This window comes from Pristiophorus japonicus, chromosome 17 (assembly GCF_044704955.1).
Source record: "Pristiophorus japonicus isolate sPriJap1 chromosome 17, sPriJap1.hap1, whole genome shotgun sequence".
Classification (NCBI taxonomy): domain Eukaryota; kingdom Metazoa; phylum Chordata; class Chondrichthyes; family Pristiophoridae; genus Pristiophorus; species Pristiophorus japonicus.
Window position 1 is genome coordinate 109,566,450 of NC_091993.1, and position 12,906 is coordinate 109,579,355.

A 12,906-nucleotide genomic window follows, 5' to 3' on the forward strand; every position below is an offset into this window, starting at 1 on the left:
TGGACTGTTTAGTCACCTAAGGACTCATATTTTAGAGTGGATTCCGAGGGACTGCCTATGATGATGACAAGACTCAATAAAACCCCAGTCAGTTGGATTAGGTCATCCACAATGAGGTATGCAGTTGTGAGCCTCGTGGATGAACTGGTAATGTGCAATGAAATTGTTAAACCTTTATTAATAAACCAACTCTGATAGCAATATGTTGCTATGAATTCTTAAGCAAAGAACCCATGATGCAAATACATTACAGAGAGGAATGTTCCAGGATCTGCGGAATGCTTGACTGGTCGAGTATTGGGAATGAGCATCAATTGTATCTGATCTCAAATTGCTCCTAATAATGTCAAATTATAGCGTAGAGTTGTTCAAATTTCAGTGAGCACTGCAGAGGCTTGGTCACAGAATCCAGGCCGACACTTCAGTGCAGTCATTAGGGAGCGCTACACTGTCGAAAGTACCACCTTTCAGATGAAACGTTAAACCACCTCTCAGGTGGACCGAATAGATATCACGGCACTATTGTGAAGAAGAGCTGGTGAGTTCGGTGGCCTGGCCAAAATTTCTCTCTCAATTAACATCACTAAAACAGATTATCTGGCCATTATCATGTTGCTGTGCGCTTTTTTAACTGCTGTGTTTCCTACGTTACAGCAGTGACACTTCAAAAGTACTTCGTTGGCTGTAAATGTCCTGAGGTTGTGTAAGGTGCTGTATAAGTGCAAGTCCTTCTTTCCGTGTTCCTGATAATTGCACCATAGAAGGTGAAGACGACAAGATCTACGTCAAGTGCATGTAATTTGTCTTTTTACATACTCCATCGGAACTGTAACATTGCATCATTACAGTTTCAAGCATCAAAGAAATCATGTTGATAGTTTGCTACAGATGATGGAAAATGACACGGGTTGGTACTGCACCGAAATACCAAACCAAGGCAACAGCTTTCTGTTTCGACCAATGCAAAAACTTAACGAATTGCATTTCAGTCATCCGGTTTGAGAATTTCATCAGCATAGCTGCGTGAAATAAAACACTAACTGGCAGCATTATGCTGAGGTAACGCAGAAGGAATCGATTCCAGCATGGCACAGGTAGGTGAACCTGTAATCCAGTTTCTATAGCGTTGTGGTTGCCATCTTTACTCAATGCATCTTATCTGTCAACTTTTGATACAGTTGTGAACTTATCAGCCTAAGGTGCAAAATCAAAACCTCAAACTAGTCAGTCAGTGAGGAAAAGAAAAACAATGATTTTCACTGCACCAGATGGAACATCAACAGATACCACTATTAAAAATGTCATTTCGTGGAGCAAATTCTTGGAGTGAATTATTGAGATTGTACAAGCATTACATGGCCATACTAATTTTTGATGATCTTTTAATGTCACATTTCCCGTCTCGTTCAATTAAAATGTCAACTGAATGGCATAACTCAGCGTTAGCAGTTTTTTTGCTTTTATGTGGCAATAATGTTAAGTAGACGAACTAAATCCACTCCAGAACAAATACATAAGTCATTTCAAGGGGAAAGTCACGACATCAAGTCAACTACAGTTGAGCAATACAGGAAAGGCTTTTGCGGAAGCAACTCCAGCAGTGTTGGAACACTCAGAAGATAAAGGTACTTGGCGGGATAATGCGTCCAAAATCATAATCATCATTTTCTGTATGTAGCAGGGATCTGTAGTGTTAGCATTTTTCTTCAGGTTTCCCCCCTCCACAAGAAGCTGCTCAACTGACCTCAGTAAACAGCTCCACTGAAAATAGCATTAGCAAAAAATAAGACGTGCGTTTCTATAGCATCTTTCATGACCACCGGATGTCCCAAAGCGCTTTTCAGCCAATAGTTTCTGAAATGTAAGCACAGTTGTAATGTAGGAAACGTGGCCACCAATTTGCACACAGCAAGCTCCCACAAACACCAATGTGATCATAGCCAGATAATCTGTTTTTGTTATGTTGATTGAGGGATAAATATTGACCAGGACACCGGGGATAATTCCCCTGCTCTTCTTCAAAATAGTGCCACGGGATCTTTTACATCCACCTGAGAGCACGGATGGGCCTCGGTTTAACATCTCATCTGAAAGATGGCACCTCCAATAGTGCAGCACTCCCTCAGTACTGCACTGGAGTGTCAGCCTAGATTTTTCATGCCCAAGTCTGTTCAGTGGGACTTGAACCCACAACCTTCGGACTCAGAGGCGAGGGTGCTACCAACAGAGCTACAGCCGACACGTGCAGCAGCATTCTTTCCTGTTCTGGATGCTGATCGGGAGCCATCTGGTCTTCAAAGCCGGGCCCAACTGGGTAATGCATCTTCACAACTCCAGCACCTCCACAGATTTGCATCAAAGAAGGGAAAGTGCATCAAATATTAGAATTTCACAACGGAGCCACTTGATGATCTAGGAATCGGCGTCAGTTGAACAGCTCCCTGCTGAACAGGAAGCCTTAAAGTGAGACAATGATAAAACTACAAACCTACCTCATGACAAAGGAGGTAATTTTGGTAACTAATAGCAGATCCCCCCATGATGCCATGATGTTGCTCACGGTGAGCTCGGAGTTTGAGTGGGTGGGGTGGGGTGGGGTGGGGTGGGGGGGTGGGGGGGGGTGGGGTGGGGGGGGGGGGGGGGGTGGAGAGGGTGTCGGGTGGTTTCTAGGATTTGGAAGTGGGAATGGTGTAACGCTTAACCGAAACACCAGAGAAAATCTCTCCAGACTGAAGAAATCTTTTTTTGTTTGACTCTGGTTAAAAAAAAAACGCAGTTTCCTTACCTAGTGGAGACGGAAATAAATATATAAACTTGCTCCATCACATACCACATAAATAACAAACTTTGTCAACTTTTGAGATGGGAATCCCTTCTTGTACACAGCTTGCCCAGTGAGCTTGGCTTATAGTACGCTTGGTTAGGGAGGGCAAAATCCGTAAGGCAGCGGATTGCCCCAACAAGGGCATTTCTGGTGGTAGCAGAGAAGTGAACTCAGTGTTGACAATGGCCGTTCCTTTGATGTGAGGGTTTGAAGGCTCTGCTACAGGAGGGGATTTGAATACCTCCGATAAAATAGTGGGAAAGGAATTTGCTAAGAATGCATTAAGCATTCATATGATAAAATCGCACAGCGCAAGTTCCAGTCATAGACTACTTAGAGGAAGTATTTCATGCTGGAAATTTCCCCTCGTCTGCATTCTCCTTCAGTTACACCTTCTCATTTTTGTCACCTAATGCATATATGGAGGCTGTATGATTTAAAACTTACAGAATATACATTATTACACCCAAAGACCACATGTCGCATGATTTGTCATACTTTTCAGGCCCAAGGACTTCAGGAGCTGTAAAAAAAAAAAGAGAAAACACATCAGTTAGTTAGATCGGCCCACTGCTGTTGGATACATGACTGTGGAAGATCACGTGTTATAATACATAGTAGTTACGGCACGGAAACAGGCCATTCGGCCCAACCAGTCCGTGATAGCATTTATTCACCACACGAGCAAATAATTCTAATCACCTTTACCTAGCCGGTTCCCATATCCCTTCAACCCCTTTTCCTCAATCAACCTACCTAATCTAACCATGATGGTTGCCATAGTTATAATGTCCAGCTTATTACTGTTTCGAAGTCCAGATGTTGTAAACATCAATGTTCACTCAGGCTGGTGAAATGAATGCTATTAATATGAAAGGGAAAACAGGGTTTTTGTTGAATACACACCTGGGAAAAAAACTGACTAGTGTAAGGAGCTGATTACCTTACAGTAAATCAAGGTTTAAGGAAACCAAATTTTCTAGAAATATCCTATTGACAGCGGACTAGATGCAGCATCATGGGGAGAAACAATGAAAGGTAGATCAACCCCTCCTACAGATTAAACAGACTGCATTGGTCCTCATCCATGCCTTTGTTACCTTTTGACTTGACTATTCCAACGCACTCCTGGCTCGCCTCCCACATTCTACCCTACGTAAACTTGAGGTGCTCCAAAAATCGGCTGCCCGTGTCCTAACTCGCAGCAAGTCTCGCTCACCCATTACCCCTGTGCTCGCTGACCTATATTGGCTCCGGTTAAGCAACAGTTCGATTTCAAAATTTTCATCCTTGTTTTAAATACCCTCCAAGGCCTCGCCCCCTCCCTATCTATGTAATCTCCTCCAACCCCAACCAAACCACCTCCCCCTCACACTCCCCCTCGAGATGTCTGCGCTCCTCTAATTCTTCCAGAAATACTAGGAGACCGAGGGACTAGTGAGAAGGAGGAACTGAAGGAAATCCTTATTAGGCAGGAAATTGTGTTAGGGAACTTGATGGGATTGAAGGCCAATAAATCCCCGGGGCCTGATAGTCTGCATCCCAGAGTACTTAAGGAAGTGGCCCTAGAAATAGTGGATGTATTGGTGATCATTTTCCAACAGTCTATTGACTCTGGATCAGTTCCTATGGACTGGAGGGTAGCTAATGTAACATCACTTTTTTTAAAAAGGAGTGAGAGAGAAAACGGGTAATTATAGACCAGTTAGCCTGACTTCAGGAGCAGGGAAAATGTTGGAATCAATGATTAAAGATGAAGTAGCAGTGCATTTGGAAGGCAGTTACAGGATCGGTCCAAATCAGCATGGATTTATGAAAGGGAAATCCTGCTTGACAAATCTTCGAGGATGTAACTAGTAGAGTGGACAAGGGAGAACCAGTGGATGTGGTGTATTTGGACTTTCAAAAGGCTTTTGACAAGGTCCCACACAAGAGATTGGTGTGCAAAATTAAAGTACATGGTATTGGGGGTAATGTAGATAGAGAACTGGTTGGCAGACAGGAAGCAGAGAGTTGGGATAAACGGGTCCTTTTCAGAATGGCAGGCAGTGACTAGTGGGGTGCTGCAGGGCTCAGTGCTGGGATCCCAGCTATTTACAATATACTTTAATGATTTGGATGAAGGAATTGAGTGTAATATCTCCAAGTTTGCAGATGACACTAAGCTGGGTGGTGGTGTGAGCTGTGAGGAGGACGCGAAGAGGCTGCAGGGTGACTTGGACAGGTTAGGTGAGTGGGCAAATGCATGGCAGATGCAGTATAATGTGGATAAATGTGAGGTTATCCACTTTGGGGGCAAAAACACGAAGGCAGAATATTATCTGAATGGCGGCAGATTAGGAAAAGGGGAGGTGCACCTGGGTGTCATGGTTCATCAGTTATTGAAAGTTGGCATGCAGATACAGCAGGCGGTGAAGGCGGCAAATGGTACGTTGGCCTTCATAGCTAGGGGATTTGAGTATAGGAGCAGGGAGGTCTTACTGCAGTTGTACAGGGCCTTGGTGAAGCCTCATCTGGAATATTGTGTTCAGTTTTGGTCTCCTAATCTGAGGAAGGACGTTCTTGCTATTGATGGAGTGCAGCGAAGGTTCACCAGACTGATTCCCGGGATGACAGGACTGACATATGAGGAGAGACTGGATCGACTCGGCCTGTATTCACTGGAGTTTAGAAGGATGAGAGGGGGATCTCAGAGAAACATATAAAATTCTGATGGGACTGGAAAGATTAGATGCAGGAAGAATGTTCCTGATGTTGGGGAAGTCCAGAACCAGGGGACACAGTCTAAGGATAAAGGGTAAGCCATTTAGGACTGAGATGAGGAGAAACTTCTTCACTCAGAGTTGTTAACCTATGGAATTCTCTGCCACAAGAGAGTTGTTGATGCCAGTTCACTGGATATATTCAAGAGGGAGTTAGATATGGCCCTTACAGCTAAAGGGATCAAGGGGTATGGAGAGAAAGCAGGAAAGGGTTACTGAGGTGAATGATCAGCCATGATCTTATTGAATGGTGGTGCAGGCTCGAAGGGCCAAATGGCCTACTCCTGCACCTATTTTCTATGTTTCTATGCCCTCTTGAGCATCACTGATTATAAATCGCTCAACTATTGGTGGCTGTACCTTCTGTTGCCTGGGCCCGAAGCTCTGGAATTCACTGCTTAAACCGCTCAGCCTCACGACCTCTCTTTCCTCCTAAGACGCTCATTAAAACCTACCTCTTTGACCAAGCTTTTGGTCACCTGCCGTAATTTCTCCTTATGTGGCTTGGTGTCCAAATTTTTGTGTCTCATAATACTCCTGTGAAGCGCCCTGGAACGTTTTACTACGTTAAAGGTGCTATATAAATACAAGCTGTTGTTGTTGAATATGTGGCCTAGACTCAACAGTAAAGAGATTCTGTTGAATCCCTCAGTAAAGAAGCAGTTAACAGTGGGGTGGATGGGTGGTCAGTTGATCAAATGAGTCACTTGCAAAACTGCAAATTCTTTTCATTCACACAGCACACCATTCTAGAGAAATACACCCATAACTGATCCACCCTCATTTCTCATAAGCCAAAAAAGACACAGAATAAAATAACAATTGAATTCCCCGCTCTCTGTGCTCACTGCATAAACTCGGTTCCATTCAGAGTCTTGTATTTGTGGTCATTGCACAACAAAGTAATTTCCATAAATATATCCTGTGACACCAAAGCAGTCAAGAGAAATTACCACAGTATCACTTTCCCAACTGCTTTCTTGACTCATTGAAGTTACTCTCATTGATGAGTAGACCAAATGATCTTGAATCCTTGGATCAAATATTACTGGGAAGATAGGCCATGAGAGGATGAAGAAAAAATAAATTGTACTCTTTAAAAAAGAGACTGCAGAAATTATACTAAATGAAACATGGAGACACAAAAGGAATTGTAACTATTTTCTCTCTATGAACAACACAAAATATGAACTCCCAAGCTATGCTCCCCGTAATTCTTTTTTGGGTGCACATCCCTCACAGATTTGCACGTGCACGAACTGAAACAATGCAAAAGGCAGTCCCTGAACGGCTGCATAGGGAACAATGCTCCCAAGGTTTTTTTCCCAACACATCATTATCATAGGCAGTCCCTCGGAATCGAGGAAGACTTGCTTCCACTCTTAACATGAGTTCTTCGGTGGCTGTACAGTCCAATGAGAGAACCACAGACTGTCACAGGTGGGACAGATAGTCGTTGAGAGAAAGAGAGAGTGGGACAGGTTTGCCACACGCTCTTTCCGCTGCCTGCGCTTGAGTTCTGCACGCTCTCGGCGACGAGACTCGAGATGCTCAGCGCCCTCCCGGATGCACTTCCTCCATTTAGGGCGGTCTTTGGCCAGGGACTCCCAGGTGTCAGTTGCACTTTATCAGGGAGGCTTTGAGGGTGTCCTTGTAGCGTTTCTGCTGTCCACCTTTCGCTCGTTTGCCATGAAGGAGTTCCGAGTAGAGCACTTGCTTTGGGAGTCTCGTGTCTGGCATGCGAACTGTGTGGCCTGCCCAACAGAGCTGATCAAGTGTGGTCAGTGCTTCAATGCTGGGGATGTAAGGTCATGTAATACAGTATTTAGCCAAGGACACATTGGAGAGAGGGATTTGGTGTTGTTCCTCTAGTAGAGAGGAAGCTATAAATTATGTGCCTTATCAGAGGTTATAGGATATCCAATAATATTCATGTCAAAACTATTCACTTAATAGTACACAAATGGGATAGATTAACAGATGGCTTGTCTGATGGACATAGCTGTTCTACACCACAACACTGGACAATTTAAGACATTCCTGATGCTCGAGGCCGTTTAAAGTAAGTGAAGTCAATCAAACGTTTGTATTTATCAGGTTTTACTGAGCCCTTTAGAAGCCCAGGAGATTTATCTAAGGGTATAGAATTCAAAATAGTGAAGTTATGTAGGATTCAAAATAGTAAACTTGTATAGGACCCTGGTCAGGCTGCACTTTAAGAGTACTGTGCACAGTTCTGGTCTCCATACTATAAAAAGCACTGAAGAAAGTGCAAAAAAGATTTACAAGGATGGTACCAGAATCTGAGAAATTACAGCCATCAGGAAAGATTGAACAGTTTGGGGCAATGTTCCCTGTGGGGTTTTTTTTGGGTGCGTGGCCCCTGCATGCTTCACCTCAATGATGAAAGGATGAAACTAGGGTTGCTAGTCCTACTGGATTGTCTGAGGTCTGCCCACAACGGAAGATGAATCTCCAGGGCGCTGTTACCAGCAACCCGAGGGAAAAGTGAAGCTTTACGTACTCCCTCTCAACTTCAAACCATACTTCCACCGGGTTCATGAATGACATTGAGTTCCATCTGATCAATATCAGCTTCCTTTGGTCTTCTAAGGAATTAACTGTAGCTCCAATCTTGGTATGATCTGTACATTTCAATACCACACCCTCCAGATCTCTGTCCAAATCTTTGATATCTGCATTAAACAGAAGTTGCCGCCGAACTGAACCCTGTGGGACACCACTACCCACTTCCAACCAGTCAGAAAAACTTTGACTTTCTTTTATCCCCACTAACCAATGTTTAAGCCCGTTTGCGATCCTGCCCTTAATCTTCTCTAGTAATCTCCCATGTGGCACCTTGTCATATTTCCCCCATCTGCCACAGCTGTTATCTCCTCAAAGCACAATCGTCCTTGTTGAAAACCATGCTGACGAATTCTAACATTTTCCCTACCACAGATGGTAAGCGAAGTTGCTTGCAATTACTTAGAATAGCTGTCTTCCTTTTTAAAATTGGTACTTTGTTGGCCACTCTCCAGTCCTCAAGCTAACATCTATATTGGCCTAAAATAGATCATTTCTAGGGCTTTTGCAATTATCCCCTATCATCTCACTCAGGATCCTTGAATGTATTCAGTCAGGCCCTGGCATTTTGTCATCCTTCAGCTTGACTAACATATCTAAAATGTTCCCTTTACCCATCATATCATCGCTCATCTCACTCTTAATCACTTCAGATTCACCTCATCTCTGATATCCTTCTCTTTAGTAAAGATGCAAAGTCGGATACTACTACCACTATGCTACCATATCCAATTCTATCGCCTACGGTAGCATAGTGGTAATGTTACTGGATGAGTAATCCAGAGCAGCTGGTCTAATAATCCAGAGATGCGAGTTCAAATCCCACCATGGCAGCTGGGGAATTTAAATTCACTTAATTAAATAAATCTGGAAGAAAAAGCTAAGCTAGTATCAGCAATGGTGACCATGAAACTACCGGATTGTCATAAAAACCCATTTGGTTCACTAATGTTCTTTAGGGAAGGAAATCTGCCGTCCTTACCCGGTCTGGCCTATATGTGACTCCAGACCCACAGCAATGTGGTTGACTCTTAACTGCCTCTGAAATAACCTAGGTGGCTCACCACCATCTTCTCAAGGGCATTTAGGGATGGCTAATAAATACTGGCCTTGCCGGTGACACCCACATCCCAGGAACGAATAAAAAAAAAGTATTTATTAAATACACGGAGACATTTATTGATCATCTATATATTGACAACTCTCTGCTCTCAAGGGTACCAGTCCACTTCTAACAATTTGCTTTTTACTGATAGAAAATACTGTTGCTTTTAATAGTTTTTGACATTTTCCTTATATTTTCTTAACTTTCCTTATCCTGCTCTTAATCTCTTATTTTCTCAAATTCTTCTTCAGAATATCTTCAATTTTAATTAATTTCTAAACACTTTATTTATCCATGGCATCCTAAAACTATTGTTAGTTTCCTTCTTTTTTTTTAAAAATGGAATATTCTTGCTTTGTAACTTTGCAATCTCTTTTTTAAATCTCCCACTGTTGCTCTGGAATCTTGTCTACCAAGTTCTCCTTCTACCTCACCTGGGGCACTCCTCATCTTCCTAAATCTGCCCTAATCTAATCAGGTCTTCAAGTTTGCATATTGTTGTTTTCCCTTTCCAGTTGGATCTTAACCGTTATCATATTGTGGTCACTGCAGTCAGGTGCTGACCCACATTTAGCTCATCTATCTGATTTATTTCATTAATAACTAGATCTAGCAACTCCTTTGCCCTTGTAGATCCACTAACATGCAGCTTGAGGAAGGAGGCCCATTCCCCCTTCCCAATTTACTCCCTCTCTGTCCCAATCGATAAGTGGATAACTAAAATCTCCCAAAACAACAATTTTGTTAATCCTGTTTATCGCTCTAATCTGACTGACGGTTCCTTCTTCAGTTTCCTTCCCACAGTTCGGAGGACTGCAATACACCCCTATTAATGCAACAAGCCCTTTTGATCTTTGACCTCTAACCATATTAACTCTGTCCTTGTCTACATCAACTCTCTCTACATCACCTATTCTCTCTTACCAATATCGTCACTCTGCCTACTTTCTTTCCTTTTCTATCCCCCCTAAATATGTTGCATCCAGATTTGTTTATTTTCCATTCTTGTCCAGTTTTCAACCAGTTTTCTGTTCACGCTATGAAGTTTACATCTTCCTGTAAAATAATTGCTTCCACTTCTCCCACTTTGTTTCCCACGGTCTGCGCATTGCAATACATGCATTTTAATCATTGTTTGCCCTCGTCTAATTCTCCCTCCTTTAGTAGCTGTTCTTGGCTGGTTTTAATTTCCCCTCCGCCCTCCTTCGCAGTTTAACCATCTTGTCACTTCCCTCGATTGCGCATTAGTTGCAATGCATCAGACCTCACAGGAAGCGCACCGAGTAAAATTGTGCTAAAACGTTACTATGATAGAGAGTAAAACTTATCTTTCACTTAATGCACTCTCAGTGTGATCGGAATCACGTCAACCTTGAGGGGGTTAAAATGGCAGCTTCAACATATGAGCGATACAAGCAGTGGCAATGTTGCCACTAATGTCATCGCCTTCCCATATCCAACAAGCTCAATTCAGCAATTCAAACAGGCACCGAGACTTGTATGTTAAATGTTTGCCAACTGCCCTTTATTGGACTTGAGCTGAACAAATGCGAAAAGCACGAACTAGTGCAATAACATTTTTTAAAAGCATTAATCGTGTTGCACTGGTGTGAAGCAGCAAACGCTTTCATAATAAAAATATTTGCCACTTCATGATTTTATGACAAGCGTTTCACCTGATCGAGAGACGTCTGAATGACTAACTGCAGCAAGAGTTTCGAAACTTCATTTTTAGAAGGTTATGTTGCAAAAGAGTTTCACTCCAAATGGCGGGTAAGGTAATGCCCGGTGAAGTCAGATGTAACTTACCCACATAATACGGTGTGTAGCAAGGAGTGGCTAATGAATTGTAGCTGGTGGTTTCCTTGGCAAAGCCAAAATCCGTTAGTTTCAGAATAGCATTGGGTCTTTTGGTGGTGTACAACAGGTTTTCTGGCTGCAGAAGAAATACAAGAGCGTTTAATTTAATTTTAACGCAACACTGCAAAAAGCATCCGGCTAATCTTTAAACTCCAACATGCATTAATCAGAGGCATTCAATTAACTTTTAATAAAGCTGAGTACAGTTGTCAAACACCAAAAATTTTGTACAACTATTGGTTCTATTCATAAACTTGGGAGAAATAAGAATTGCGTAACATGAAGGCGACAAAGTTTGGATGGTTTAAAAAGAAAACCACTTTCACTTGTGGCAAGATGAATGCCCAGAGAAGTGAGCAACGCTCTCAAAACATCCCCCACAGAGAACTCTGGCAACAATGACTTTCAAAATCATTCAAAAGGACTGCGCCAATGTGATTCGAACAGAACGTGGCAGTTACCGGAGCTGACAGCACAGAATGTATGGGCCCAAGTTTGCCCCCTCTGCTAGTACGGCGCACCGCCATGAGGTGCCCAACTTTGTAGAACAGAAACGGCAACGATTTCTTACCTCCGTACTCTCCCAGTTGGTTCCAGGCCTGTGGCCTATGGCGCAGCGCATCGGAACACATGGTGGGCGGAACCAGATCCCGGCGTTGAAAACTGTGTCGGGACCTCTGCACATGTGCGCTAGAGTCTGCTCCTGGCAGGCCATTTCTGCAAGCGCGCGCTGCAGGCTGTGTGGGAGGGGCCCGAAGTACGCCGCCCCTAGCCCTGGCCGAATGAGCTCCCTCATCGGCGGCCAGAGTGTGCTCTGCAGGCTGCGTCAACTCTGACCCGATTGTAAAACTCCTGAAGAGTTTCTGGGGGTCTGGGTTTGTAACTCTCGACCAGATGAACTGTGGATTCATGCGGGTGTTTGATGCCAAGCCGGTCATCAGTCTCGACGTGCCAAACTCTTACAGGAATCTGAAGGGGTTTGTGGACCATTGTCATCAGCAAGCGGTCATCACCAAAGCCCTCCAAAATCAGTGCCCCAAACGTGAAGCCAGGCCCTCTGTGAGCGAGGACGGGAGTAACTGCGTCCCGCAGGCAGTCCAGTAAGCGGCCCCCACATCAGGAACAGATGCGCCTGAGCGGAGGGAATGGCCACTGTATCTCAGGCGAACAAGATCCTCAGGATATTAAAGTCCAAGGTACTGGCTCCAGACCTTCCAGAGGATTTGTACCATTTGATCAAAAGGGTACTTCCACATCTCCCCTCACTCCCTCCCCTCTCACCCCCTCTCCTCCTCTCCCCACCCCTCCTCTCTCCCCTGCTCTCCCCACCACCCCACCCCCACCTCCCTCTCCCCCGCTCCCCACCCCCTCTTCTCCCACCCCCGCTCCCCACCCCCTCTCCTCCCACCCCCCTCTTCTCGCCTCTCTCACCCGTCTCGCCTCTCCTCTCCTCTTCCCCACCCACCTCTCCCCACCCCCTCTCCTCCCACCCCCCTCTTCTCGCCTCTCTCACCCGTCTCGCCTCTCCTCTCCTCTTCCCCCTCCACCTCTCCCCACCACCCCTCCCTCTCCTCTCCCTATCCCCCCTCCCTTTCACCCCCCCTCCTCTCCTCTCTACCCCCCTCCTCTCCTCTCTACCCCCCTCCTCTCCTCTCTACCCCCCCTCCTCTCCTCTCCTCTCTACCCCCCCCTTCTCCTCTCTATACCCCCCCCTTCTCCTCTCTATACCCCCCCTTCTCCTCTCTATACCCCCCCTTCTCCTCTCTATA

The 12,906-nt window shown here is 44.5% G+C and overlaps 1 protein-coding gene across 2 annotated transcripts in view; it reads right to left on the minus strand.

Annotated features, from left to right (window-relative positions):
- Positions 1–12,906, minus strand: part of mapkapk2a (MAPK activated protein kinase 2a) — a 256,650-nt gene that overhangs the window by 12,209 nt on the left and 231,535 nt on the right. For both annotated transcript variants that reach the window (XM_070859035.1, XM_070859036.1), the window contains exons 5-6: positions 11,087–11,213; positions 3,272–3,347 (exon numbers count right to left, since the gene is read on the minus strand). In XM_070859035.1, coding sequence (XP_070715136.1) covers positions 3,272–3,347; positions 11,087–11,213 — 203 coding nt within the window. The remainder of the gene's footprint in view (positions 1–3,271; positions 3,348–11,086; positions 11,214–12,906) is intronic.